At 46.2% G+C, this 26,731-nt stretch overlaps 1 protein-coding gene across 2 annotated transcripts; it reads right to left on the reverse strand.

Moving 5' to 3' along the window:
• Nucleotides 1-462: 462 nt before the first annotated feature.
• On the reverse strand, nt 463-25,722 carry UPRT (uracil phosphoribosyltransferase homolog). 2 transcript variants are annotated; one of them, XM_075513361.1, is made up of 7 exons: nt 25,381-25,722; nt 12,339-12,381; nt 6,195-6,264; nt 3,851-3,913; nt 2,919-3,080; nt 2,051-2,149; nt 463-1,156 (listed from the first exon to the last, which is right to left on the reverse strand). In XM_075513361.1, the coding sequence occupies exons 1-7, from the start codon at nt 25,668-25,670 to the stop codon at nt 1,050-1,052; spliced, it is 834 nt and encodes a 277-aa protein (XP_075369476.1). In that variant the 5' UTR covers nt 25,671-25,722; the 3' UTR covers nt 463-1,049. The 2 variants fall into 2 exon arrangements, with proteins under 2 accessions (XP_075369476.1, XP_075369475.1); XM_075513360.1 differs by lacking the exon at nt 25,381-25,722 and adding an exon at nt 18,832-19,210 and having other exon boundaries at nt 464-1,156.
• Nucleotides 25,723-26,731: the final 1,009 nt, after the last annotated feature.

Below are 26,731 nucleotides of genomic sequence, written 5' to 3' on the forward strand. Positions count from 1 at the left end.
CTTCTTGCAATATGGATGTATTTAAAAAATAATAATGGGCTCTATTGTCTTTATACATAAATTTTCCCCAAGTTATAGCAAGGTGAGATACTGGCTAGTTTAAGTGCCGCATGTTGTGTACTTGGTACCAGGGGATTTAAAGCCAAAGAAAGAATTTGGCTGCAGATTTATGTTTAATCGGATCGATACAGTTACTGCGTTGAGTATTCTGAAAGGGTGCTAAGCCACGAGGCCCACAGTTGTCTTCTGACTGTAAGCCCCGTTGCTCTGCAAACAGAGCTAGAAATCGAGTTCAACTTTTTGCCACAGCTTCCCTTTCTTTAGAAGGGTTACCGATACTGATTCACCCACAGCAGTCTGCAGGCAAAACTTAAGTTTCTCAGAAACGACAGAAATTTCTGTAGACAGCGCTGCTCCCACCCTCGATTCCCCGCTGGTTTGCCAGGGTGCGTGTACTACAACAAGAAGCTGCTTTATTCGGTACCGTTGAGCAAGACAACTGTGGCTGTTTTACTATTTGAAAATAACCTATACAGAACAAAACTCAAAGGGTTGCATCTTTAGTTCTTGGCCAGCGGCCAAACATGGAAAATTCTACCAAAAACTCAGCGTGGCTGCTAAGAATTACAGCGAGTTCCAAGCGCACCCACCGTTTCGGAAGCATTAGGAGCGGCTGTACCTGCTGACCTGGAGTGAGGTAAACGTTACCACTAGAAATGAAGTGTGCACCTTTGTGATTTAGTTGTTTTATTTTGCTCTTGCAAGCAGCCACAGGACAGGCTATAGAAGAATAAATAAGTTAAAGCAGGGAGTGTAGCAATTTATACAACCCCAACATTGAGAGGCTTGACTTTGTAATGACGGAGCGCTTCATTACTGGGCCTGATTCAGTGTTCCGGCAGTATCTGACCAGAACTAACCGAAGTCAAGTATTTCCCCCTTTGGCCAAGAAGATTTTTAAACTTGCCCTCAACCAACCCAACAATAATAAAACGTAGAAAAAACCCTCTTGTAACATCATACAGTCAAATCCGTTTGTTCCGAGCGTGTCAGTCTGTTCCAAAATACTTCTGTCCAAAGTGCGTTGGTGCGACAGGATGAACTTCTGTGGTTAAAATTGTGATCTCCGGGAACTCCTGGATGATAGATTTGGCACCTTTTGAGAGAGGGCAAAGGCAATAATGACTACAGCACTGCCGCTGTATTTCAGCACCACATGTTAAATCACGATTAGCGGAATTCCGTAGGTAAGTCAGGCTCTGTTCTTCCATCTCCGCTTCATGTTTCTGCCTTAGCTGACTGTCTATGAGGAAAAACTTCCTGAACTTAGTGGATTGCTTTTTTGGGCTTTCTTATTTGGATTTTTCTTTTCTTTACCATACACGTATAGTCCCAGTCTAATCACCACAGTGGTTACAGGCTGCCAGGAATAACTCTCTGCGGTTCAGCTGACTTTTTGGATCGCGATTTCTGCCATGGACCATTTTTAAAACAATGCACAAGATCCATTTTCCTACTTCACAGAAACAGATGTTCCTTTGGTGGATCCCCTTTTACAAGTTAGGATCTTTGACATGCAGACAGGACTGCTCTGTAGCTTCATTTACCTCGCACTCCGTACAGAACTGGTACTCCTTTGGTGGCAGACCAGCTCAGCGCCATCCCCGGGCTGCTACAGTCCAGAGCAGCAGCAGCAGCACTGGCACTGCTCTGTGAGCCACTGAAGCATTCTGTGTACCTGGCAGCACTGCAAATTCCTGCTTTTAGGAATGCTTTACCATTCACCAGGAATGTTTTGCCATTAGGTGTAACAGGCCTTTTCCCTTCTGCTAGCCCACTCCACTGCCCACACCAAACATGTCGCCCCTCACTCTCAGTTTTACAGTTCAGCCAAAAAAACCCCTCTCTCTTCTGAGCTGAGCAACACGGCTATCGTTATTTGCAAAGGAACAGCTCTTCACCGCTGTCTGAAGCGCGTGACTAATTAACTCTTCCCCGTTAAACGTACCTGTGCGCACTCTTCTGGCCCCCTCACGCCCCCTCAACTTACCATGCGGTGTGGAGAAAAGGCTTAGCAGGATAATGACACTTGGTTGTACGCCGTGTTCTACAAGAACTTTGACAGCCTCGATGACAGTATTACCAGTACCTAAAAGGGGAAAAAGTGAGATTTGTATTTTTTTTCCCCTGGTTGAAGAACTTGTCCATCCGAGAATATCCCTGTTAACATTGGTGTGCGACTGACTGGTGATACTGTCCTTTCCCACTGGAAAACTATCACCTCCGCACGTATTAATTGTCGAAAACTTTGGTCTCCTGATGAAGGAACTTCATCTCTACTCCGAAACAGCCAACTCTGCCAGGTTTTAAGCACTGAAGTTGGTGGATTTTGTTAAAGCCCTGAGGTGAGATAGCTCACCTAAAATAGTAAAATGGCCATTAAGAGCTCCATGTGTAGAACCAGAATTAAATCTTAGACTGGAAAAGTTACTTCATCCTGACAAACTCCTTACCACGCTTACCAGATTTTTTTTTTTGGTAGTATTAACTGTATTTCATTTTAAAGTAATTTATTTCTAGGATTATAATATTAATCCAAAAATATCTTTTAATAGCATGAGAAAAGTACTGTTTGAGTCTTTTCTCATGGCAAAATGTAAAAAATTAAATTTATATCGAGCCTCAATGCTTCAACCTTTCTCACAAACGCAGGCATGCCCAGATGAGTCGCTCTGCATTCCTGCTGGTGCAGGCTGACTAATGTGTATTCTGGCACAGCCTGATAAATTCCCTACTGTGTCACCTAAACCAAGCAAAAAACCTCCTCAAAGCCCCTGAAATTTGGAAATTTTCCTTTAAATCCAGTGCCCTCCCTGCTCACATGAGTGGAACTGTACGTAAGGATGAAAGACACTTACTTAGTATTGGGTACATAAGAAGAACTTTTCTCCTGTAAATGTCTGGTGGAAACTTAGCATAGTACACTTTCGCCCTTTGAGTCTCCTCGTCGCTCTGTATCAGGATTTTTCCTATGCGGATTGATCTGCAGCAGTCTCGTAAGCCTTGTTCCATTGCCTCGCCTCAAAATGAGCAGCAAAAAAAACCAACAACAAATTGTTACATGCTAAGAAACAGCACAGTTGCAGGATGCTACAATTAAATGGACAGCCCCAGTACTCTATTGGTGAAGAGTTCTAAAAAGGACTTTTTTTTTTTTTTTTTTTCTCGGTTCTAAGCGTTAAAAACACTTGAAGCTATTTTCCTTTTTTCTCTGTTTAGACAGAAAAACGAGTCGACTTGGTGTTACTTGGCTCCTGGGTATTAGTGTTGCCACACACCAGTGCTAAGCTCTCAAAGGCGAGAGCTGGAAAGGGCAAAGCAAACGTCTGGGGTTTGGAGGACTTCTTTGAGCTCTGCCCAGAGACACCACGGTGCAAAATGTCGTGCAGGAAGCTGTGGAGCCGCTGGATTTTACGTCACAGATACAAAGGTTTCCGCCGCATTGGGCAAAATAACAGCGACTCTACCGGCACTGAGCATGGTTTATCTGTCTCGGAGCGGTAGCTGTTAGCGGCGGACAAGGAAGGACGGCTGGCCTGGCCTCTCACAGCTAACAGTTGCTAGAGAAGAGGCCAGATGAAATCTGCTGCAGCCATTTGTCTCCTAAAATGTTCATGAAACACATTACTTGACACGCTGTGACGAAGGATACCTAAGAAAGAACAACAACTGGCAGGTCTGGGTAAGGCTTTGCTGTAGAGAAGTGTTGTTGCACATTTTTGAAAGGAAGGTGCTTACAGGTTTCCAAAACGTTTAATTCGTGCTCATTCAACAACCAGAAACTGCCTACCACTTCTCATTATGCTGACTCCGCAGTTTCCCTTTTCAAATCTGACTCCTTCATACTTGTGTCCTGTGAGAGGAAAGAAACCAGACGTCAGTGGCAGCGGCTGCTCCCTTCTGCCCCATCTTAACGCTCCTTTGGGGGACAGTGTTTTAAGTGGCCTTGGTGTGAATGGAACCGAGATCCCCCAAACACCCAGGGGCCAACAGTGAGCTCCACATCTCTCCACAAGTGGCATGAACCAAGCTGCACACCATATCCTGCAGCCCTCTGACAAGGAATGGAAACAGGGCCAAACCCATCATTGGTAAGGAACTTGTGCTTTTTTTGCCTTTAAAAGTCGTGTCAGAAGAGTGGCACAGAAGTGATCCTTTCCAAGGATGTGTTTTATTACTCGGGTATTGGGTGATTATTTTAAATGAAGGACGCTATGCAAAATAAAGGTAAACAGTATGTCCCCTAAGAAGCCAAGTAAATACAGTGCAGTGCTGCAGGTGGAAGAGTTAGAACTGCAATAGGACGCTACAATGCTCCTGTCATTGTGTTCTTGGTCACTGAAAGAAAGAAGTGGGCAATGCTATGCATATGAGAGATACGATCATCAGTATACTGCGAGCTCAAGTCTCTTGTTAATTCAAAGATAAAGACAGCAAAACAAGATCGTCCCAGTCCTACTTCTTCAGATCTAACCCCAGAAGCTGGTAACAAGCTTGCCCAGCACCACTGCTGGGAAGAACACGTGGTGATGTTCCTTACAGGCACTGCATGCTCCCCTGCCTGACTGAAAAAGTCCAAAGGCTCCCTGAAAGGAGAAAGAACAGGGTGTTTCACTGATGTCCTTGAGGGGTGTTCTGCTTCTGAGCCCGGAAAAGCAGAAATCACCTGTGCTTATGGCATCTTACAAATGCTTGGAGGGAAAGAGCTCAGTATACGCATGCAGGAATGCATGCAGAGGCACCCGAGTGCCCAAGGGACACTTCCTACTGGCAGAGCTCGGCTGAGGCTGTTTTAGCTCCCTCACTGGGCACAGGCATTGGAGTGAAAGGGCAACACTGACTGCAGCGCTAAGACAGTTTCAGACAGTAAGACTATCTACAGTGTGTCTAGGAGTAAGGGCAGGAAACTGTCTTTTCACCAAGGGCAAGGTCCGAGACTCTCTCTGCCCGCGGCCAGGGCAGTGGCCCACTCAAAAAGAACTGTCGAGCTTCCAAGTGATGTTACTGCAGGGGACCTGCCAGCCAAACTGTGTAATGCGGAGAGAAGATGGCCATCAACCTATCCGTCACCGACTGACCTGGAACAGATGTGACGCCGATGCTCAAGAAGTAAAGTAGCTGCTGTTTTATTTAAAAAGGAGCAAAGGTAAGTGATTGTGCCTCCTGAGTGCCTTCCTAAACTCTGTCTTGTTTCGGACTTTAGTCTTTTCAGTCCATCTTTCTCCAACTAAAAGTAAAGACGTACAAACGATTTACTGCGAAGGGCAGAGGGGAAGAGGGTGTGAATGCACAGAGCTGCTCTCACCCTGCAGAAATGCAAATTAAATTCTTGGGGGGAAGAGGACTCGCCTGGTGCGTGTCTTACAGGCGTGCCGTGGGTTCACAGTGCGTACTTGAGCCGTTCCCAAGAAGCTGCTGAGGCACTAAGCAGCTACCTCCGAGTAATGCATGCAACCTTACGTATCTTTACAGTGAATAGGAGCAAACCAAAAGTACTGCAATGGGTTTCCTCTAGTGTCAACACAGCTACTTTTTCTTTCCTGCCTATCATCACTCCCAGCTGGCCCCAGTTGCCAACAGAGACAGATTTAGGCTGGCATGGCACAACTGCTTGTGCCAAGTACTCTTTCTTTAATGGGCATGTGAAATGTCATCAGTTTTAATTCAACACTGCAGTATGGGCAAGTAAACTGATCTTGCACGTACACTGGTAAATTTTCATCATGGTTTTGCAAGACCAATTTAAAACCTTAGTAAAATGACAACTATATGACTGTACGTTTTGCTCAACTGTGTTGTTACACACTTTCTAGCTTTTAAAATACCAGAAAGGACCTTAACTCCATATTCTACCCTGAATGTTAAACTGTTTCAGCCTCAGGCTCCCCAGGGAAGCGGTCACGGCACCAAGCCTGTTGGCGTTCAAGGAGCATCTGGAGGACGCTCTTAGTCACGTAGTTCAGTTTTAGGCAGTCCTGCGAGGAGCAGGGAGTTGGACTCGATGATCCTTACGGGTCCCTTCCAACTCGAGATATTCTATGATTCTGTGATTCTTGTAACAGGTCCAAATTTTTTTATGTTAGTTAAGCTTCCGCTTCCAGTCCTACCTAGGGGAGGAGTAATTTCCCACATACCTGTTGGAGTGGTCACCGTACATTCTGTGTATGGCAGTTGATTCAGTCCCTCTTCAACCACAAGTCTGATCTGTAGAACCAAAGAGATCAGTCAGCCTAAAGGGATTTGTTGTCTATGGAGATAAGATACTAAATGTCAGTCGTTTTCACAAGTACTAGGTGAACACCTAACAGCCTCAAGGGTCTAAAAGGGTCTCTTTAATAGTAGTTAGGGACTGAATTTAGAGACTTTTTGGGGGTGATGCCTACATTTTGTCCACAAATCAAATGAAGGCACTACAGAACAAGATTGGGGAAAGAGGGGGTTCATCAGCAATCATAAAACTGACTTTATTTATATCTGGCAGGCACAGGCATCACAGAGAAATTTTTCTCAACAAATGAGTGAAGCACCAATGCAACTTCATTTTGCTGACACAAAATACTAGTGAGAAAAAGGGAAAATTCACCCTCTCTCAGCTCCCCACCAGCTAGGCTCCGAGGTCTATTTTCACATCCGTATTTCTATGACTAAACTGCAGTGGGGCTGCCAGAACAGCCACAGAAGCTGCAGCAATGTAAACGCACCAGCGAGTGCCCAAAGACAAGTCAGTAGATCTAGAAATCTCTTTATCGCCTCCTTCTTCTGGCACCTGCCAGCTGTGGTTACTATGGGAAGCTCTGCCAAGCACCTGCACTTTCACACGGTACAGATGGCCCAGTTCAGCAGGGACATCTCTGCTGGAGGCGCAGCTAGTAAGCCACACACCCCTCCAGCCTCACGTGGCCAGAAAACCTCCAGCTCTCCCCCGGTGCTGGCCCTGCAGCTGTACCCCAGGCAAAGTTACCAAAACGTATTCATCTGAACCCAGAATGATTGCCCACGAAAGATGCTCTGGGTATTAAAGGTGTAAAAATTCTCTCTGCTAGTGAGCCAAAGATTCACAGGCCAGAAGTGCTCAAGGAAAGCTACTGCTGAGCTAAAGATGAAACCTGTTAAGCAAAAGTCACCATATGATGGCAGAAATGAGGTGATTGTTCCTGGGACTGAGCAAATATACTGCTCACTTAAGACATTTCTTATTTCAGAAACAGGGCAGAGCAGACTGGAAGATTTTTTTTCTGTTCTTCCATTCTGCCCTAGTTCCTAGCACACCAGCAGCCTCTACGAGGAATTAGAAACAGTCCCTTAAATTTACAATCCCACTTTGAAGATATTTTTAGTCCTTTTAGTACGACAGTTTTTTCCTAGAGTTGGGTTTGTGGCAGCCATATTCAGAGGTGGTGGTCAGACTAGATCAGTGAAGAGGTCAAAGGGTGCAACTGACATAAAAGAGGGCAAAAGACCGAAAAAGCAATTCACAGGGTAATGTTTCCAGTGTAGCAAAACTGCATATGGGAAGCAGGTCCTTCTGAACTGTCAGGCCCCTTTGTGCTTGTCTCATTGCATGTTTGGTGGCTGCAGGAAGCAAATGTAGAGAAGCCAGCTGTACTACCTTCCTCCTCCTCTTCTTCCTCCTCCTGTCTCTCTGCAAGTAGGGTTTCCGATTCAGTCACTGTAATCCTGAGACTGAAGGCACCAGTGTTCTACTGAAAGACACATCTTCTCACATGAACAAGCCAAGAAATCCTTGATTTAATTTTAGGTTTCTGGGACATCTGTACACAATTTTATTTTATTTGTTTAAAGTTATTTCACCAAAAAAAAAAGCCAACCTATGAGCCAGGTTTGGAAGAAACGCTTTTTTCGTACTGCTGTCACGTTGATAGGGTTAGCATCGTTCCACATTATCTGCCAAAAGTTTAGAGTGAACCAGTGAAGGTCTATATTCACAATCTCCTTGGGTTTAGTATACATACGAATGTTGTATATAGAGGCTGGAAAGGATTCTTCTGTAAACTTGTCAGTGTTGATAAAACATTTATTTTTGCACTAGGCTTTCTGCTGCCCCCACGCTCAGGGATTATAATTTCCACCTCTTTTCTCTCTGGCCCTGAGAACCTGCAGCCCTGCTCCTCTCCCAGAGACGTGGCTGCCATTGCTTGGAAGCTAAAACAGGTATTATTGTGGTCCCACGTGAAGCAGGGAAGTAAAGCTTTGGTCTGAAGGTAGAAGAGTTTGACCATGAATTAAAGTTATCAATAACAAAAAGTCCATTTTTAATTGGAGAAAAAAAAAAAGCTAAAAGGGATGTTAAATTCTAGCAGGCCTAGTTAAACTGTCAAGGCTTACAGACTTATGCTGAAGTTTTAGATTAAGCATTTAATGCTGATATACAAAATTATAGGCCAACGTGCTCATTTATTACAGTTCTATGTTTAAGATTTACCCCAGAGCCTTTGCAGTAAGCAAAGGGAAATACTGTTCGCTTTGAACCTTCATTAGTACAAGATCTGTTAGAACTGTTAGCAAAACCAACAGTTAATAGAGGTCCAAGGAGTTTTAGCTAACTACCATAAGGATATGAAAATGTTAGTGAAATCTACCTTTTCTCAGCCAATTAAGCACATGAATAAAGTCTCCTTACCACACTCAAATAGCACTGAAGAAATCAGGTTTGACCAGTTCCTCAGAGTCCGTGAACAGAGAAATTTGGATATAGGCAACTATAGAAAGCAGGCTGACAGCAGTCCCACTTAGAAGAGGTACAATCACTAAATAAGGAAACCAGCCCAGTCAGAGGTGGTGCTGCTCTGACCAGACAAGGCTGGAAAAACAGGAGCCCTTTTAGAGCCACCCCAAAAGGTATCTGTGATCCTCAGCAGCTGCATGTTACAACTCTTCCACCTGCCTGCAATTTGGAGACAGGTGAAGCATTTAAATGCCAAGAAACCAGAATGTAAATAAACTCTGGAGTGACCATTATTATCTTCCCCTATTTGTGGGAAGACAGTAGTCTAACTGTATGTTACGTGATAGCCATGCATCACCTAATTTCCAAGATCACAGTAATTCCTAGGGGGATCCTCTAACCCACTATGTTGTAGCTTTTCTTGGAAGCTGAAGGGAAGGCAGAACAGTGGGGCTGTCAGCCATGCTTTGTATCTGTACAGCTCTTTGCACCTCAGGATTTCAAACCACTTTTAAAGTATGCATTATTACCGCCCCGAAAGAGAGGTAGGTGGGCAGAAAGGTGAAGTGACCTGTTCAGTGTTACACACGGAGTTGCTGGTAGGGCTGAGAAACTAATTAATTCCTCAACCTCCAGTCAAACCACAAAATCTACCTTCCGCTGAAAAGCACCACTGTACTTGTGAACTGGGGCTGTAGGCGAGTGCTGGGTAAACGACACATACCTGCCTGAATCCAGGCTGCAAGTCGATTTGGCTTGGTCCTTGCCAAAACTCTAGACATGCAATGTCCTCTGTGCCTCTGGGAGATGGCTCCTCTTCCTGTTCCTCACCCGGTCTCTTAGCCCACACCACCACACCGCTCAGCTGGTGTGCAGCACCAGCTTAACTTCACAGGGCTGGACATAGCTTTTGCATACCTCCTACTGAGCAGGCCTTGGAAAAAACTTCTCGGGTGGTCTCAGTAAAAATGCTGTGGGCTTTGTGAGCATCTCACTAGTTCTACAGCAATCCTGCAAGGCGACATCAAATGCTTCCACAGCGCGTGGGTGCTGGGCAGCACACATACAAGGGTTCAGCGTGAGCTTCTTGCACCGAGAGGAGCTGTCTGCCAGTGTTTCCCAAATTGGTCTCACTACTGCTTTGAGGTCTCCCTCTCCAGGTATCTACTACCGCAAGTCATAATGACTGATCGTCTCCTGTGTTAGAGGCTTACTTCCCACAGCTGCCTCTCCTCCTTCACAAACACAAGGTGGGTTGTCTTCATCCTCATGACTTTAACCCCACATCTTTCAGCTTCAGGATCACAGCACTGGCAGTGGCTTTCAGAAACTCCCTGCTAACCTTTACCGCCTGTTAATTCCTTTCTCTCCCAAGAATCTTTGAACGTTTGTGTCATCCCTTACGTGTGAAACAAACTGCCAGAAGAAAAAAACTGTACCACCAGAAATTCATCAGCTGTAGAATCCCTCCTTAAGACCTCTTCCTATGGTGACCTTATGAGATGCTGCCACTAACAACTGCCAAGCTTGTAGCAAGCTTAACTTCATTCTCATTTTCTCTCTGCAACAAGATGTATTTTGCTACCCTACAATCCCATGCATATGTTTCTTCTCTCCACGTATTGCATCTTGACATTAAGCTCTCTTTGCTAACTGGGTGGAAAACGTAGCAAGTCTTAACTATGCTTGCACCCCACCAAGTTTAGTAGGGACCACGTCCCACGTGAAATTTTAACTGTTCTTCGCCACACCTAGGAATAACATACAGAAAATGAGATAGTCCTACATACTGTTTTTGCATAAAATTCCTCCTACAGAATGGAAAACAGACTAGCAGGTTCTGTAGCAAACATCTGTGTGACCAGCAAACAGAGGTGTTTCTGGGAAGAGCAGCTCTCTATCTGTACAAGTGCTGGCCAGCCCATAGAAGATGCTGGTACAAGGGCCTAAACTTAACTGACTGCCTGGAAGCTGCGGTTTCTAGCAATGAGGGGGAAAAAATCAGTGCTTCCCTCAAAATGGCGCAGGACCTCCAAGTAAAGTGAGAAGGTACGTGGGAGAGGTCCTCCACACTAATTAATGACAGTAAGGTCCAGTCAAGACTGTTAAGGGTCTTCCTGTCAGTATTAGAATTGCTTATCTCTTTTTTTAAAATACAGATTAGGAATATAGTGCTTCTCTTAAAGTCAAAGAAGTTGGCAGGGATGAATGCTCCTTAACGGGTGCAGCATGATGGGAACCTAATACAAGGTAAAATGAGAATGTTAACCAGAAACCCTTCCTGTGAAAGGAGTACTGGTGGGGAAGGGGCCTGAGCCCTGTGCTGGAGACCTATACCCTGTAAATGTATAGGATTGCTGGTGTTGACCTTTGTTGGCTTCCTGAATCTTGTGCTATTTGCACATTTAAGGACATGAAGAACCTGAAACCACAAAACCCAGGAAGAACGACACAGAGTTGAGCTAGTCTTTCACAGGTGGTGGATGTTTCCTAGGCTGTTCCTACTCGTCCAATGAACTGTAAAGGACGTGTCTATTTAAATGGTATCTGCTGAGAACTGCTGGCACAGAACGAAGTTGGGGCTGCGACTTTCCACCTGTCTGTTACGATGTACCATCAGCAAAGGCGGCACTCCAGTCAGCCACTTGATCTACGAGTTATGAGTGGTGGGATTTGTCGGCTTGGGCCTTTACTGTTCTTGGTGAATGGGAATGCAAGAAACATCCTCAAGAATGGAAAAGCAGGGGAGAAAGTGGAAAAGCTGCAGATAAAAAGCACTGCAGTCACAATCTCAGGTTGTGGTCACATCTAAGCCCTGAGCAAGCCTGGATCAGGCATGGATTAAGATTGGGCTCATCACAGGAAACCTGCCTGCTGTAGCAAATGGTGCTGGTGATGGAATGGTCTCTGGACTCATCTTTGCTAGAGGGGGGAAAGAAAGACTTTCCTTCTTAATAAATGTGGATTTGCAGACAGCAAACACCCTCATGAATACAAAGACGTATACGTGGGGGCATGAGTGGTGTGGTTTTCTTTAAGCAGGTAATTAAATGAGATAAATGTTGCGTTCCCAGCAGCCTTTGTTCTGACTTACTAACGTGTGAAAACTTCAAACTGCTTTGTGCCTGCTAGTAACTACCATATGGCTACAAACCAATTCCCAGTGTGGATGCACCCAGAGCTACTAATCTAATACACAAGAAGTGCCAGGAGGCTCTTCTGCATCCAAGCAATTGCTATCTAGACTGTAAGAAACTGGACAGCTCTGTTCACAAGATCAGAAGTACGGTTTCAAAGTAAAACTGAATTATCTCTAGCTTCTGTGCATCTGTTTTTAAACAGTATTCTCTTATTAGTACTGCTCTCTATCCTGAAGTAGTTGTGTTTGATAATAACATGGTTTCTGGAATCGTTTGAGATGAAAGCAGTCCATAACAGAGAACAGAAGTCCCTATACAGAAAGTTGCTGTCAAACAGCAATTTCCTTTGTGTAGAAAAGTTGCTCTCACACCACCATTATTCTAGCCTAAAAGACCCATTTTATGGAAGAGTTACAGAGTACAATACCAAGAAGAAGAAATTCTCCACCTACCAGACGATCAGCAGAAAATACGAAGTCTCCTCTACTGGATTTCCTGAAAAAGGTAATAATTTATATTTCAAATTGGGGAACAATTTTAAGAACATTGCTTAAACATAATACTAATTCAAGAACAATATATTCCAAAGGCAGTTCAGAGAAAAGTCTCCTACCAATCTATCCCACAAAGATTCTGCTTCATGGGTTTCCTGCTTGGTGGCGAAGACTGAGATGCAGTGAGCTAAGGCAGGGGTTTGCCTCTTACTACTGGCAACGTTGCTGCACTGTACCAGTAGCAATCAAAGCATGAAAACCTAAGGATGACGTTCTGCAGTTCTTCCATTGTACTACCATTCCGGCTCGGTTCCAAAACACCTCACAAGCTCAGATGTGCGCCAACCTGGTACGTTCCCTACAGCTCTGAGCAAGAGAGCTTTGCTCCACCCGTTTTTAAGTCAATCAGAAACCACGGGACAATGATAACGCAGATCCCTAGCCCTGAGACTGAGCTAACGCACCTGATAAGCAGTTAACACATCTAATATATCTGATCTGGAATTCATTCAGGATGTGACTAGGTTAGCGAACTTGAGACTAAAATGAGCAGGGATTAACGAGTATTCCCATGAAAACACCTCTCTACCGTCTTATTAGCTTGGGTCCAACTTCTGGCTCATGTGACTGCATGGCTTTTGGCCCATTCAGAAGACAGAGAGAGCTCACTTCCTCCTGCTAGGTACTCTGTAAGTATGCCATGTTAAAAGCACGAATTTTAAAAGCAAATTTTAACACCTTGCTTCCCATTTCAAGACCAACTCTCACTACACAAGAGTAGGACAAATTTCCAGTTAAGGAGCCAACACTTACAGTATGCTAGCCTTAAAAACACTCAGGCAAAGCATCGACATCATAAGCAGGTACTTTTTAGGGAAATTTTCTATTAATCACAGCAGGCATACCCCCTCTCATTTTCAAACCATAATACTCTGGATGTCTCCTTAAATACCATAGAGTTTTGCATTTAATCCCCAAGATTCTGCAACATCTTATATTTACATGAGTGAAAGTCAAGAGGTTTGTCTGCTTATTTCCTGGGCAAGTGGTAACTTAGCCACACTAAAAAAGGATGTTTTAAAAAGAGTGTCAGCCTAATCTAATTTCTTTTCTTGTGCTAATAACACATTAATAAAAACACTGTTTGTTTTCATTTTTTCCTTCTTTCTGGTAATAACAGGATATTCCTAACTTTCTGCTACTTTGACATTAACCAGAAAAGCAATGTTCAAAAAAAACCCCAATCCCAAAATGGCAAAAAACAACCCCCAAAACCCTACAATCATACACACTGATTTTATTAAATTTTGTTAAGGGATTCATATTTCCATCTGTGGTGTGTATAAATATTTTAAAAAAGGGAAGTAGCAAAGTGCGTAGGTGGCGCATCTAGGTTCTTCCAGATCAGGATATGGCATTTCAGAAAATTTAGCCATATTTCATGAATGGGTGTAAGACAAACCCAGCAGTGTCAACACTGCAGCTTTGACTGCAAAGCGATACATGTTTAGAGTGAATACTATGAGTTATTAATACAGATTACTAGGCTTTAAATTAACTCCTCTGTCCTTGCGGCGAGACACAGATGTTTTTATGTGCAGTTCACTGAACACCTTTAGTCAGTTATGCCTGTTTTTTGAGGGGAGGAGGACAACAGAAAAAAAGGGTGCATAAAAATGAGAGACAAATAATAGTAATACTGAAAATGACAGACCTCTTGTACACTGGCAGCTGGAAAGCTGTGACCAGATTTCAAGCCCCACATCATATAAGAATTGCTAGGGGCCACAAAAAAAGGCTTATGTGAAAACACTAACTGTTCACCCTAAATACCAGATAGAAGTATAGAAAGTAATGATAGCTGGCAGACTAGAAACTTTTTCAGCTTCTTAATCAAGTAACAAGACAACATCTAAAAAAGTGAGGCATTAAAACCTGACTGTTGTGGCACACAGCTAACAACACCAACATTGTGTTAAACAATGTAAATTAGTTTCATTTTGTTTCTGCAGGTATGGAAGCATGGCTGATGTACAATTAAAGTCACGTGCGTGTCTTAAGAGGTAAGAAGAAATGTTTTTTGGGAATGTACCGTAATACAAACTAACTGCAGGGTCTCTTCCTTTTTCAGTGCCTGGGCTGGGGGGCTGGTATGTGAAAGGGATCCCACCCTTCCTGCCTGCAGTAGTCGTCTTTACTCATCACAGGCGAGTTACACACTCCTGAACCATCCTACTCTGTACAGCAGTCAGGACTGCGTGTCCTACCACTTTACTGTCTTCATTTCTATATTGTTCACTCAGCTCCCTAGGGAATAAGAAGCCTTAGCAGAACACAACAGAATGATCTCACATAACAGACACAATAAGCTTTAAATACCCACATTTAAATCATGTCTATTGTTAAATCAGGAGTTAAAATGACACCTCCAATCTGAGCTAATGAATTTGCTTCTACAGAAACCAGAGCTCTACATTACAAATTGCTGCACTACTCATTTCAGCTTCCAGATCGCTGGTTCTAATCCGTGCAGGCCAGAAATGACTTTGAGATCATACCCTCCTTAGAAAGAAGCTGTAACTGTTTGTTCCCAAACGTTCAATACTTAAACGCATCAGTTCACATCCCATCAGAGGACTCAAAATTCACATCCAACACACAGTGTGAAAGGCATCTGCCCACCCACTAAGCATTCGCTAGACGGAAAAGTGAACAAGCCTGAGGAAAAACGAGCAAACCCACGCACACTCAAGTTGAGGTGATCCACCCATCTCCCCGATTCTGGCACACAGACTTAGTTCTTGTTAACTTCAATGAAGCAAAAGAAATACATGGTCATTTTAATCCATCAGATGGCCATTACTGATTCAGCCAGCTGTCTCTGAACCCGCCACAGGACATGATGAACAGCCACACGAAGGTGGGCTTTTCTTTTATAAACTGGACAGTTATTCCAATTGCAAGGCCGTGATTTCTTTCTCCAAATCCTCTCAGGAACAAGGAAGGAGCTTTCCACTTTTCTGAGCAGCTCACACTATGGACAAAATAGAGTCCCTGAGGTCATCTGCACCTGGCCTGACCATCCTTAGCTCCACATAAGCATGCCTGAGTCTAACTTGCCTTGCACTGTGAGTCTCTCTCTTCCTTACTTCACAGTAATAGCCCTGAATTGACTGTTTTTTCCCTACTTTTGTTCTGTTCCTCTCCCCCCCAGTAGCTTGCCTTTCAATTTCTGCCCTTTTCATGACCTTTTCAGGGGATTGCTGTACCTGGAACATCCATCTTCCGCAGCATTAGAGTAATCCAAATATCCTCCTCGAGTTCAGGCAGCTCTGGTGTTACCTGTTCTTTTTTTAATCCGGAAAGAAAGATTAAGTGATAGGTATCTAATTGCCCTGTAGTGCCACAGCTTTTCCCTCTTCCCCAAGCAGCGTATGTGAACATACCCTTTTTGTCAGTTTAAATCGGATTTTTTTGACCAGTAGCTCCCTTTAGCCGTATAGCTCCTTATTCACAAATACGATACTTCTTCTGAGGGCTTTCTTTTAGCACTTGGTTTGAATGCTACAGTGGTCATAGTCGTCTTAAGGCAGATTACACCTGCCCAGGGAAAGGCTACTGCAACAGTTTCTAACCGGTGTGTAAGAAATCCTCTCACCCTTGCAGCTGAGCACATTTTAGCATCTTTCTGAATGACAGGCACTGAAACAGGCCGGTCCAAGGTCTCTTATTTACTGAAACGCAGCTGACTTTGAGATAGAACGTAAAAATTGTGTTTCCCTACTGTCCTTACATACAAAGCCTACACCTGCCTTTCCGAGCAGGCCTTGTCCAGTTTTCCTCACTGGTTGGGAAGGGAGCTTGGAAGGGACAGTTACATCTCCACTGCCAGGGCAGTGTCATGCTCAGCATAAAGCACAGTTTGCCATCACTGCAGCTGTTATGAGTAATTAATTCATTATTTACAAGTCTTATTCAATACATCCCCTTACCAAAATCTTGTGCAATGAAGCTGATGCAACTCTAAAAAATCTCTTCAAAGTTAAAATATCAGCCGCTGGTTTCTGGATAAGCTGACTATAACCAGAAACTTACTAAACGTATTTGCAAGAGTTCAAAACCTACTTACAACAAAATAATAATTAAAATACCCTAGCTGGGTACAGTAACCACATTGCTAGTATTTGCATAGATATCAAAACTATATGCTATTTCCTTTTCACTAACCTCAAAACCTTTTATAGGCCATCACCAAGCCTAGTTTGGATTTCCTCTCTCTCTCTCTCTGCCTAGCCCACTTACAACTTCCCTTTCTGCTCTCCAGGGAAGCTGCCAGGCAGACATTCTCACCTGCAGAGATTTTTGTGTGGTCTTGCCACAGCTGCCCTCCTTACATCAAGACTACACTACCTCTGTGTGCTCCTGCCCGCAATGAGATTATGTTTTTTCCACCGTGCTTTGAAGATTGAAAAAAAAATAGTTTAAGGTAACAAGGCTCATGTAAGCTAATAAAATTAATGTAGGTATTGTCTTTGAGAGATGATAATTAGTTTTGCATAAAAACGTGTTAGTGTCATTAGCTACAAAGTTAAGCACTCAAGAACCAGGAAATACCAAAACACAGAATACGCAGATGGACAGATATGAAACAAGGGGAAGAACCATGTCTGTGCTGTGTGTTAGTTATTGCAGATGTTAGAAAGCCAATGCGTTGCAGGAAGAGGTTTTATTCAGAACCTGATCAAGTTCATCAATAGAGTGATTTCACACCTCTGTGTCTGCTGGTGGTTCCTGCATCACAGTAGGCAAATTGCGCTTTTAATAGATGGCTGCTACTTATGTTTGTCATATGTTGCATGCTAAATTTAATACCTTATAATATCACCTTCCAAGTGCTGAACAATCAAAGCTACAAATGCAATCACTGGGAGGTATGCTTTCAACATCTGAGATGCTATGTAACTCATAATAAAACATTTGGTCTTAAGTATCTCCCATTGGATGTTCAGCAGTGGGGCACAATTGTGCATGGATTTCTGCGCTTCAGCTTAAGATTTGTAAAACTGGAGTAACACCTTCATGTCTCACAAGGTATGGTGGCAGCAAGGACTCTTGGTGACACAAAGTGACAGCACTGGAAAATAATGCCTTCAAAAAAAGGCGTTCTCCTTTCAGGTAATATGCCCTAAGTAAACTGTTCTCTCCTTGTCTGCCTCCCTCCTTAATAGTCTGTCTCCCATTCCTCCCACCCCACCACGGTCTAGTTTCTACACTATCCCCAACTTTTTGTTCCAAAACTATTCTTTTTGCCTAATTTGTTCCAATCCCTGCTCCTCAAACATCTGATTCCAGTTCGCTTTCATTTCAGCTAGTCCCACTCTTCTCCAATCTTTTTCTTATTTCTAGCTCTCTCAGACTGTCCTTGTGATCCGTTTTCTTCTGGCCATCCTTGTCCCAAAATCCTTAACACACCCACACACTAATACAGACTGCAAAGACTTGGCCCTTACGTTTTCCGTAACATGCTAGTCCCAATCTTCAGCAAACTCATGTGACTTCCCTGCCATTTATTCCCAAACCTAGTACCTGTCCTCTGCCAACCTTTAAATCCAGCCTGTGCTCCTATACCCGCCTTGCCTTAATCCACCCCATCCTGCCTACAGTAGACGATATCCAGGCAGTGGTAACGAGACCCAGCTCCTGCCGGGGCACGACGCTGTGACAATAATCTACAGCTTCCTTTCTCAAGGGGTTTGTGCGCCTTTGTACGGTGATGATGATGCGGCAAGCAAGCTCTGAGCCGTCCACGCTGTGGAGGTACGCAAAAACCTCGCATCAGGGCGCGCAAAAATCTGCAAGAGGTTTTAAAAGCCGCCGAATTAATGTCTCTGTCACCGGCGGCCCCGAGGCGGCGCCGGCTATCGAAGCCCCCCGGGAGCGCTGCCGGGCGCTGAGGCGAGGCGAGGCGGCGGCGAGGGGCGGGCGGGGCGGGCGCAGCGGCGGCGCACACCTTCCCCTCCCCTCCCCTCCCCTCCCGCCGGCCACACGTCACCAGAAATGGCTGCACCGCCGAGCCGCTGGCGCAGCGCCCCGAAGCGCGGGCGGTAAGCCCGGCACGGGAGCACGCCCCGCCGACAGGCCCGCCCGCCGCCGCGGCGGGGGCCACCTGGCTGACGGGCGGCCGCGCCGGGAGCCCACGGGCAGCGGCCGCCGCCGCATCCCTCAGAAGGCTGCGCCGAGCACCGGAGCCGGCACTGGAGGCCGGCCGAGAGCGGGCTCGGCGGGACTGCGGCACCCTGAGGGAAGGGGGACCCGGCGGGCGCCGATCCCCCCTCAGCCGCCCGCCCGCCCCGGCTCCCCCTCAGGCCACGCTTCCCGCCGCCGGCGCCGCGCGGCCTCCCCGGGCGCTGCCCGCCCCGCCGCCCCCGCCCGCGCCCCGCCGCGGGCTCACTTGTCCCTGATGATGGTCTGCAGCTCCCGGAGCTGGTCGTTCATGGGCAGCAGCTTCAGCTGCGGCCCCATCGGCGCCGGGCCGCTCTCCCCCGCCGGGATCGGCGGTGCCGCCGCCGCGCCGTTGCTGCTGCTGCTGCTGCTGTCCGGGCTGGGGCAGCCGCTGTCCTCGCCGGGCTCCGCGAAGCGGATCAGCCGGGAGCCGCCGCCCGCCGTCGCCGTCGCCGTCGCCGCCGGCGGCTGCTCGTCGTGCGGCCGCGGGCCGAGCCGCTGGTTCTGGCAGAGCATCGCCTCCATGCGCCGGGGCGCGCCCCCGCGCCGGCCCTTGCCGCCACGCGCCGCGCCGGCCCCGCTTGCGCCGCCGCGGGGGGGAGGGAGAGAGGGGGGAGCGCGCCGGTCCGCCCGCGCTCTATTGGCTGCCGACGCCGCCACTCAAGGCCGCGGCAGGAGCGCAGGCACGGGAGCGGGGCGGGGCGTTCCTGTCGGCGCCGCCCGGCGCGGTGACGTCTCGTCCCCGCCGCTCTCCCGCGCTTCGCGCCTCTGTCTCGAGCCGCTGGCGCGCAGCGGGCTCTGCGGCCGCCGGGGCGCCGGTAACGGCCTGTGAGGGCCCGCCGCCGGCCACCGGTCGCCCTCCGCCTCCTCCCGCCTTGCGGCAGGTTTTCCCCGGAGCCCAGCTCCGGGGCCCGCTCGGCGAGGGGCTGAATGCCGCCGCTCCGAGCCCGCCGGGCCCGCCGCACGGCACAAAAGCGGAGCTGCAGGGTTTTTGTATTTGTTTGTTTGTTTTTTGGTTGGTTTTGGGGGAGCTCTCAAGATACTCGAAACTGTAATAGACATGAACTAGCACAGGGCCAGAGGAGAGGAAGAGGGGGGATTCAAGGAAACCCGAATATGTAATTGTGAACTTCTCCTGAATACAAATCCCGCTTGTCAGACTGGTGCACGCGTACACAGAGAGGGTTTGGATAGCTCAGCCCTGCAGCGCAGGCTCCCAGCCGCATGATACGTGTCCAGTATTTCCACCGCATCAAGCTCTTTGGACATGCGCTACACAGAATATCCTGCGTGTGGATAAAAACCCCAAATTGTGGTATCGCGGTGTTTGACATAGCTCTAACGCCTCTCTATCAGAGACGTACAACATCACTCAACAAACGTGTATTGTTAGACCTCACGATGCCATGCCGAGACAAGTGTGTTATTACAGTCTCGTCTTCGTTACATACGGAGAGAAGAGCAGGCTCCGTGTGCCTGGACACTGCGCCAGCAACAGAACCTGTTACGTGCTGCCAGTGAGACCCCAAAATTGAAGATGGAACACGCGCATTCCATCATTCAGCTCATACTCTCTTCACTACAGACTAGTGCTAATTTTTGGCCTAATACACTTTCAAAGCTCTGAAGCAAGCACCAGCTGCGTAAGAAAGAAATACATTCCTCTCATGAAATACGAAGAGGAATGTGTAGCGTTCTGATGCAATATTGAAAATGACGTTCTGTCATTCATCTCACCCTGAAAAAACACATCAGCAGACTGGTGGAGAGGAGGCGATTAATTTTGAAAAAGGGATTAACAGTGCTAAACGCTAGCGGCTTAGTTTACAGATAACTAAGGGGAGACTACACCCCACGCTGCAAACATTTAAGAAGGGTGCGAAACGATTAATGATGACAGAAGGGAAGAGTACTGGAAGTAATGGGATCAAATTAAATACAGGAAAGCTAAAGATAAATATCTGGCAAATAACTGCCATCATGGAAATGTGATCGGACAGCTGGTATCCCCTCATTTAGGATATTTAGAATTAAAACAGCTAAGACATGAGAAAATTTTCTGCACTGAAAAATCTGGCATTACATATATATGTATATACTTACAATATCAAGTGGCTATGTGGGATTTGATGGAAAAATTTATAATTAATAATTTTAATAGGCCATTTTCATGAGCACAGCAAAGAATCAGCTTTAGAATTTCAGTTTTCTGCACTAAGTTTTCTCTACACTTTTAAGGCTAATAAGGTACTTAATACAGTTGGTATGAATATTTTCCCTGCAAATGTTGCCTGTACCTGCTGTTCCTTCTTCAATAACTCTCAATGCTGCTGCCTTTATTTCCTCCCCCTACTATTTCACTCTTTTTTCCATTTCCAGTCTTCCCTTTCTCCTCTTCATACCAGTTCATTTACGTGATACCAGGTGACTGATACCTGTACCAGGCACTGCACAAACCCCAGAGAAACACAAAGAAAACGAGGCCGTACACCTGTAGCGGTCAGAAACATGACAACCCCTTCTCACAGTGACCTAACCAGGAGAACAAAGCTCATGCTGTAGACACAGAAAGCTAACAGACGAGTTTTATAAACTTACACTCTTTGAAGCAGCTTGCCACAAAAAAATACCTGTTTCTCTGCAAATTTAGCTGTAGAAGCGGAGGATCTCCTTGCATAAGCCAGGCAGAAATCAATGCGTGCTCCAGAGCTGGCAGTCAGAGAAGATGACAGAAGCAGCTCGGTAGAAGAAATAGATGCTCTGGGAATGGAAATAACTCACCACAGAGGAGATTTGTGAATGGAATCCCAAAGGGACCTCATCTGGACTTTTTCCACACCGCCTCCCAAAGCACCGTAAAATACTACGCTGCCAACACCAAAATACTAAACCATTAAATGCTAAAATACTGTGGCAAACTAATATTGCGCTCATGGGAGGGCTGCACTCGGGTAACTGCAGCACGGCCCCCAGTCCTTCCAAGAGCTGTGCAGAGAGCAGACCGGGGCTGGAGAGCAAGGTCAGTGTCCTGAGCGACAGCACGTTATACCCTAACATGCTGTACAGCTGTGCCGGGGATGTCTCGGTATCCCCAACAGCAAAACGAAGATAAAAAATGAAGACACCCCGGCACACGGGGTGTTGGCGTGAAGACTAATGTGCTCATGTTCTCTCAACACTTTAAAGGCATCATCTGGCTAATAAAAGGTATTGGAAGTGGGTCCTTAGCTAGCTTTTTCCTGTAAGAACCATACATCAGGGTGTAGTGCAGAAGCACAGAAATGCCAGTGTGGAGGTATTACATACCTCATAAAATCAAGGCATTTTGGAGGCAATAAACGGGAATTAATTTATTCTGTTTATTTCAAAATAGATGAACGGGGGCAAATGCAGTCAGAATGGACCAAAACGATGACATTTGCAGAGGGATGAGAACTGTGAAATACAGGGCAGAATGAAAGGATGAACTGCAATAGAACAAGGGGGTTTATAAAAAGCGATAAAAATGGGCTCAAATGATTCCCAGGGGTATATTAATTCAGGCCCCTCGAAGCATCAGTTTTCATCATAGAACCCTCAACGCCGCAGTTGATATCATTCCTTATAAACCCATTCTCATCCTGAATATGTTTGATTATGACTGCGTTTCATCCTGATCAAGAACTAGTAACAAGCCACACGCTTATTTATAGTCTGGTAAGAAGCAGAGCTGGCAACTTAGACACTTCTATGAAACGGGCTTCACTGTGCGAAGAACGTACCCAAGTGGAGGGAGCGTTGCGACCAGGTAATAGGTAATTGCTGATAGGTGTGTGAATGCTTTCTGTTGAAATACTGGAGGAACTATTAAGAAATCCCATTTATTGTACGGACAGAAGATGGTTCCAACTCACTCCACCCAAGGAAAAAAGCATTTCTACAGATAGGGTTGGGGTACACTAAACCCTTCAAGGGGAATGTTAAAATGAGTCATGAACCCAAAGTTATGAATCCCAGGAAATTCTTGGCAGAGAAAGGTCTGATAAAAAGTTGGGGACAGCTTGGATGTGTCCTAACTCAGGATGCTCGTTGATGAAAGCTAAATCCCAGACAAGAGTTTCACTTCTAGATCTCAACCACAAAACTACGACTGTCAGCTACATAGCTGGAGGAAGGGGAGAAAAATCTCTGAGCTGACCTAAAGCATAGCTGGATATAAGCATGTCCTTAAGATAGTGCTTCATGCCTGCCTCTAAATGTAGTAACTGTGTTGTTAATGTACAGACTTCCATATGTAGTTTCTTCCTTCATGTTTACCTTCTCTCTATCTTGCATTAGGAATGGTTTCAAGGTATTTGGTAAACACTAAGGCAGTTCCCCGGTATGGGCATGATACGATGGTCCTCAAGACCATCTTACTGCTCTATTTTACAGTGCCTGGTGTGACTGGATTTTCACAAGCAGCTAAAAAAAACGTGGGCATATCTCTACTAAGCTTCACAAACCAATTTTGGAGCTGGTAATAGGTGTTGATGTGGAAGAGATGTCTTTCTGTGGTTAAATTAGGTGGAAGCTCATTAGCATTCAGTGAGGCAGTGGAGATGGCGCCTGCACGCTGAGGGATCACAGCGAGTTTGTTAACAATTGGGAACTAGTGAAACCGCACAGGGTGTGACTCGTTATTTACAACGAGACTGTTTTAGTCCTTGTATGTAAGGAATTATTGCACTAATAATGAGTAGACTTTGTCTACACTATGCTCTCAGTCTTTCTGTACTGTACTAAGAAATGACTTTCAGAAATGAAGGGCAATACTGAAGAAAGTGTTTAGAAGCTTTTTTGTTGTTGTATTTCCCTGTAGGATAAAGGGATTTGTCTTCCCATCTTTTCTTAACTGTCCCCATTTCTGTCTTATCTTGCTTCCCTTCTCTTTAACGTATTTCCTTGTCCTCAGGGGACTAGAAGTATTAACTTTAAACACGAAGCAGACAGTTAAAGTCTGATATATTGACGTTTATTACTGGCCATGCAGTGTCAGCTAATTAACAGTCTGAATTGTAGAAGTTTCAGTACTTGGTTAAAAATAAGCATTCAGAGAACAGTAACTAGGATACAGCACAATTCACATGAGTTGGAAATGTGACTCTTGACAGTTAACAAACCTAAAGACAAAACAATAATTAAAAAACAAAAAATTCAACTGACCTGGCTGTATGAATGTCAAGAAGATGGAAATTAATAAATCAGCTTATAGATGCCATAAACCAGTCATTTTATAAATAATACTACACCTAGTGTACAACTGCTGATATTCCTGTAATATGGATAGAGCTTGTTTCTGGTTTGACTTCTAGACACATTACGCTGATTAAGTCAGGCTTCCCAATTAAATAATCTCTCATTTCTAGTAACGTATGGCCTGATCCTTCACAGTACCTCTAGCACTGTCCCCTGTGTCCGAGCAAAGTCCCCTGTTTTCCCGCTGACGGTTGTCAGGCAGGGCTGGCACAGCACTGGGATCCTAGAGGACTCTTCCTCAGACGGCCGTGGTAGAGGCACACGCGATTCTGGCCTAGAGGAGGCAGCAATGGGATAAGCATCAAAAACTCAGCTGAGAGTACATTCTCGAAGGGAAAACCTTACAGGTGAACCCAGCTGTGTATTTTATCCCATATGCAACTCAACTCATGTCTTGCAGATACCAATTACAAACCTCTCACTGAATTCAGTGAAAATGGGATTGGTCTTTAATTAGTACAGGCATTGTAGTTCATTTGTGTTCTGGTAGCAACTCAAGGCCCCTACCAGGGATGCAACTCCAAGTGTGCCAGGTGTTATAATACATTATCTTTAGTCCCAGTCTTAACATGTTCAGAGATACTAAGTTAGAGGTAAAAGTGGAAAAGACAAATGCTCAGGGCATTAGAAATTTTGTCGGCGCGCACCTGCTGGAAGATTGCCGTGCTGCGGTGAGGCCGCACCAGCACAGAACCTGCCACCCTCTGAGCTTTATGGCACTAAGCTGAGATTCGGCACTCGGCGTCAGACACCTCTGCCGGCATCAGAGACTTTCTGGTTACAATGCCCGTTTCCAGACGAGTGTCCAGTCCTCCCAAGCAGCTCTTGCCCCATGTCCTTGCTCCACACATTATCTCTTCTGTAGTTCGCAGCTTCCCAACAGAGATGCTCTTAAGTAATAAAGCACAAAATGGTCGAAAATAACCACAAAACATTCTGCAAAATGCTCCTCCCTCAGGCTCACCTTTCCTTTGGGGGTCTCTGTTTTGCGAGGCTAGGTGTTTCGCTACTTGAGACTTCATGAGAAAGTTCTCTCAGCTTGGATCGCAAATACAGGCAAACCAGAGCACAGGAGAAACCACCCTTTTTCAGTTTTGTCTCTAGAATAGCTGCTCTACAGATAAAGTGTCGTCTCCTCCTTCTTCCTCTATCAGACAAAATTAAAAATTACGTACATTTCCCAAATATATCTCAAAGAACAAGAGAGGACAAATTGTGTCTGAAGTCTGACTTCTGGGGAAAAAGAAGAAGAATGATTCGCATAAATCTGACAACTGGGCACTTGTATTCAGGGGAAATTCACAATTACATATTCACACTTCCTTAAGCGATACCTCTGCGGCTCCCTGAGGGAAGGGGGACCCGGCGGGCGCCGATCCCCCCTCAGCCGCCCGCCCGCCCCGGCTCCCCCTCAGGCCACGCTTCCCGCCGCCGGCGCCGCGCGGCCTCCCCGGGCGCTGCCCGCCCCGCCGCCCCCGCCCGCGCCCCGCCGCGGGCTCACTTGTCCCTGATGATGGTCTGCAGCTCCCGGAGCTGGTCGTTCATGGGCAGCAGCTTCAGCTGCGGCCCCATCGGCGCCGGGCCGCTCTCCCCCGCCGGGATCGGCGGTGCCGCCGCCGCGCCGTTGCTGCTGCTGCTGCTGCTGTCCGGGCTGGGGCAGCCGCTGTCCTCGCCGGGCTCCGCGAAGCGGATCAGCCGGGAGCCGCCGCCCGCCGTCGCCGTCGCCGCCGGCGGCTGCTCGTCGTGCGGCCGCGGGCCGAGCCGCTGGTTCTGGCAGAGCATCGCCTCCATGCGCCGGGGCGCGCCCCCGCGCCGGCCCTTGCCGCCATGTTGCGAAGAACACGACCGCCACAAAGAGAAGGGGATCTCGCTAATCCCTGTGGGGAGCTCACAGTAAAATCTGACTTCTCAGCCTTTGCACATCCCTTACATGCAGCCGCAGAGCTCAAGTCTCTGTGCCTTTCTTAATATACGAAACGATTCCGGCTCCTGTCCCAGCAGCATCTCGGGAGGCATTTTATGTAACTGGTTGGCCATTAAAGCAACAGAAATCTAATACATTAATGCACAGCAAAGTTAAGTTACTTAAACACAGTCGTACAGAGTTAGCAGCAGAGGGGACAGAAAAAACTGGAGACAGAAGGCCAGTCTCTTACTGGAACTGTCAGTTGGCATTGCTTGCATATGAATGCTAATCGATAACTGAATAAGAAGCATACTTTATTTCAGTCAACTTTCAAATTGAGAAAGGAGTCATGTGGGGATTAGAATACGAACAAGGTTTTTTTGACCTTTTTTTTTTCTTGTCAGTCCAGATCAGTGCCAGGGTGTTATACTTTGATACCCGCGGAGAGAAGGGAGCAGACGCTCTTTAAGAAATTAAGCTTTTGGAAAGCATCAGTTACAGTACACAGTAGGGTAGCAACCCCAGGATCTGCACTCTACGCCTTCCCTTGCTCGCTCGCTCGCTCTCCCTAAGTGCAAGGGACCTAATCCTTAAGATACCAATACAGAGAAAGTTGGGGGGGGGGGGGGGGGGAATGCCCGGGCAGTTCAGGAAGCAACATAGGAGAAAACCACCCACCCACAATTAATGGTTTCCTGTAATGACTGAAATACGTAGGAGGTATTCTTGCAACCACTTGAAAAGCTTCAAAGGTTGACAGCTAAGAATTTCTACTTAGAAGACAATTATTTCCATCATCAGGGGAAGTTTGGGGGGTTTTTAAGCACGGAGATATGGCCAGACAACAGCAGCTGTATTGGGAGTTGGGAAGATTAACCACATTTATGTCCAAGAGCCTAGCCTAACCCAAGCGGTGCTTATCCCTACGTAACACCTCTAATTTCAG

Source organism: Mycteria americana, chromosome 10, assembly GCF_035582795.1.
Source record: "Mycteria americana isolate JAX WOST 10 ecotype Jacksonville Zoo and Gardens chromosome 10, USCA_MyAme_1.0, whole genome shotgun sequence".
Taxonomy (NCBI): Eukaryota; Metazoa; Chordata; class Aves; order Ciconiiformes; family Ciconiidae; genus Mycteria; species Mycteria americana.

Bases quoted from the DNA above. Each gene is read 5' to 3' on its own strand.
- UPRT (XM_075513360.1), bottom strand. From the start codon at position 19,127: ATGGAGGCGATGCTCTGCCAGAACCAGCGGCTCGGCCCGCGGCCGCAC. The intron at 12,382-18,831 runs GTGAGCCCGCGG...TACCTTTTTCAG, and splicing joins CAGACCATCATCAGGGACAA to GAAATCCAGTAGAGGAGACT. The intron at 6,265-12,338 runs GTAGGTGGAGAA...TTGGTTCTACAG, and splicing joins TATTTTCTGCTGATCGTCTG to ATCAGACTTGTGGTTGAAGA.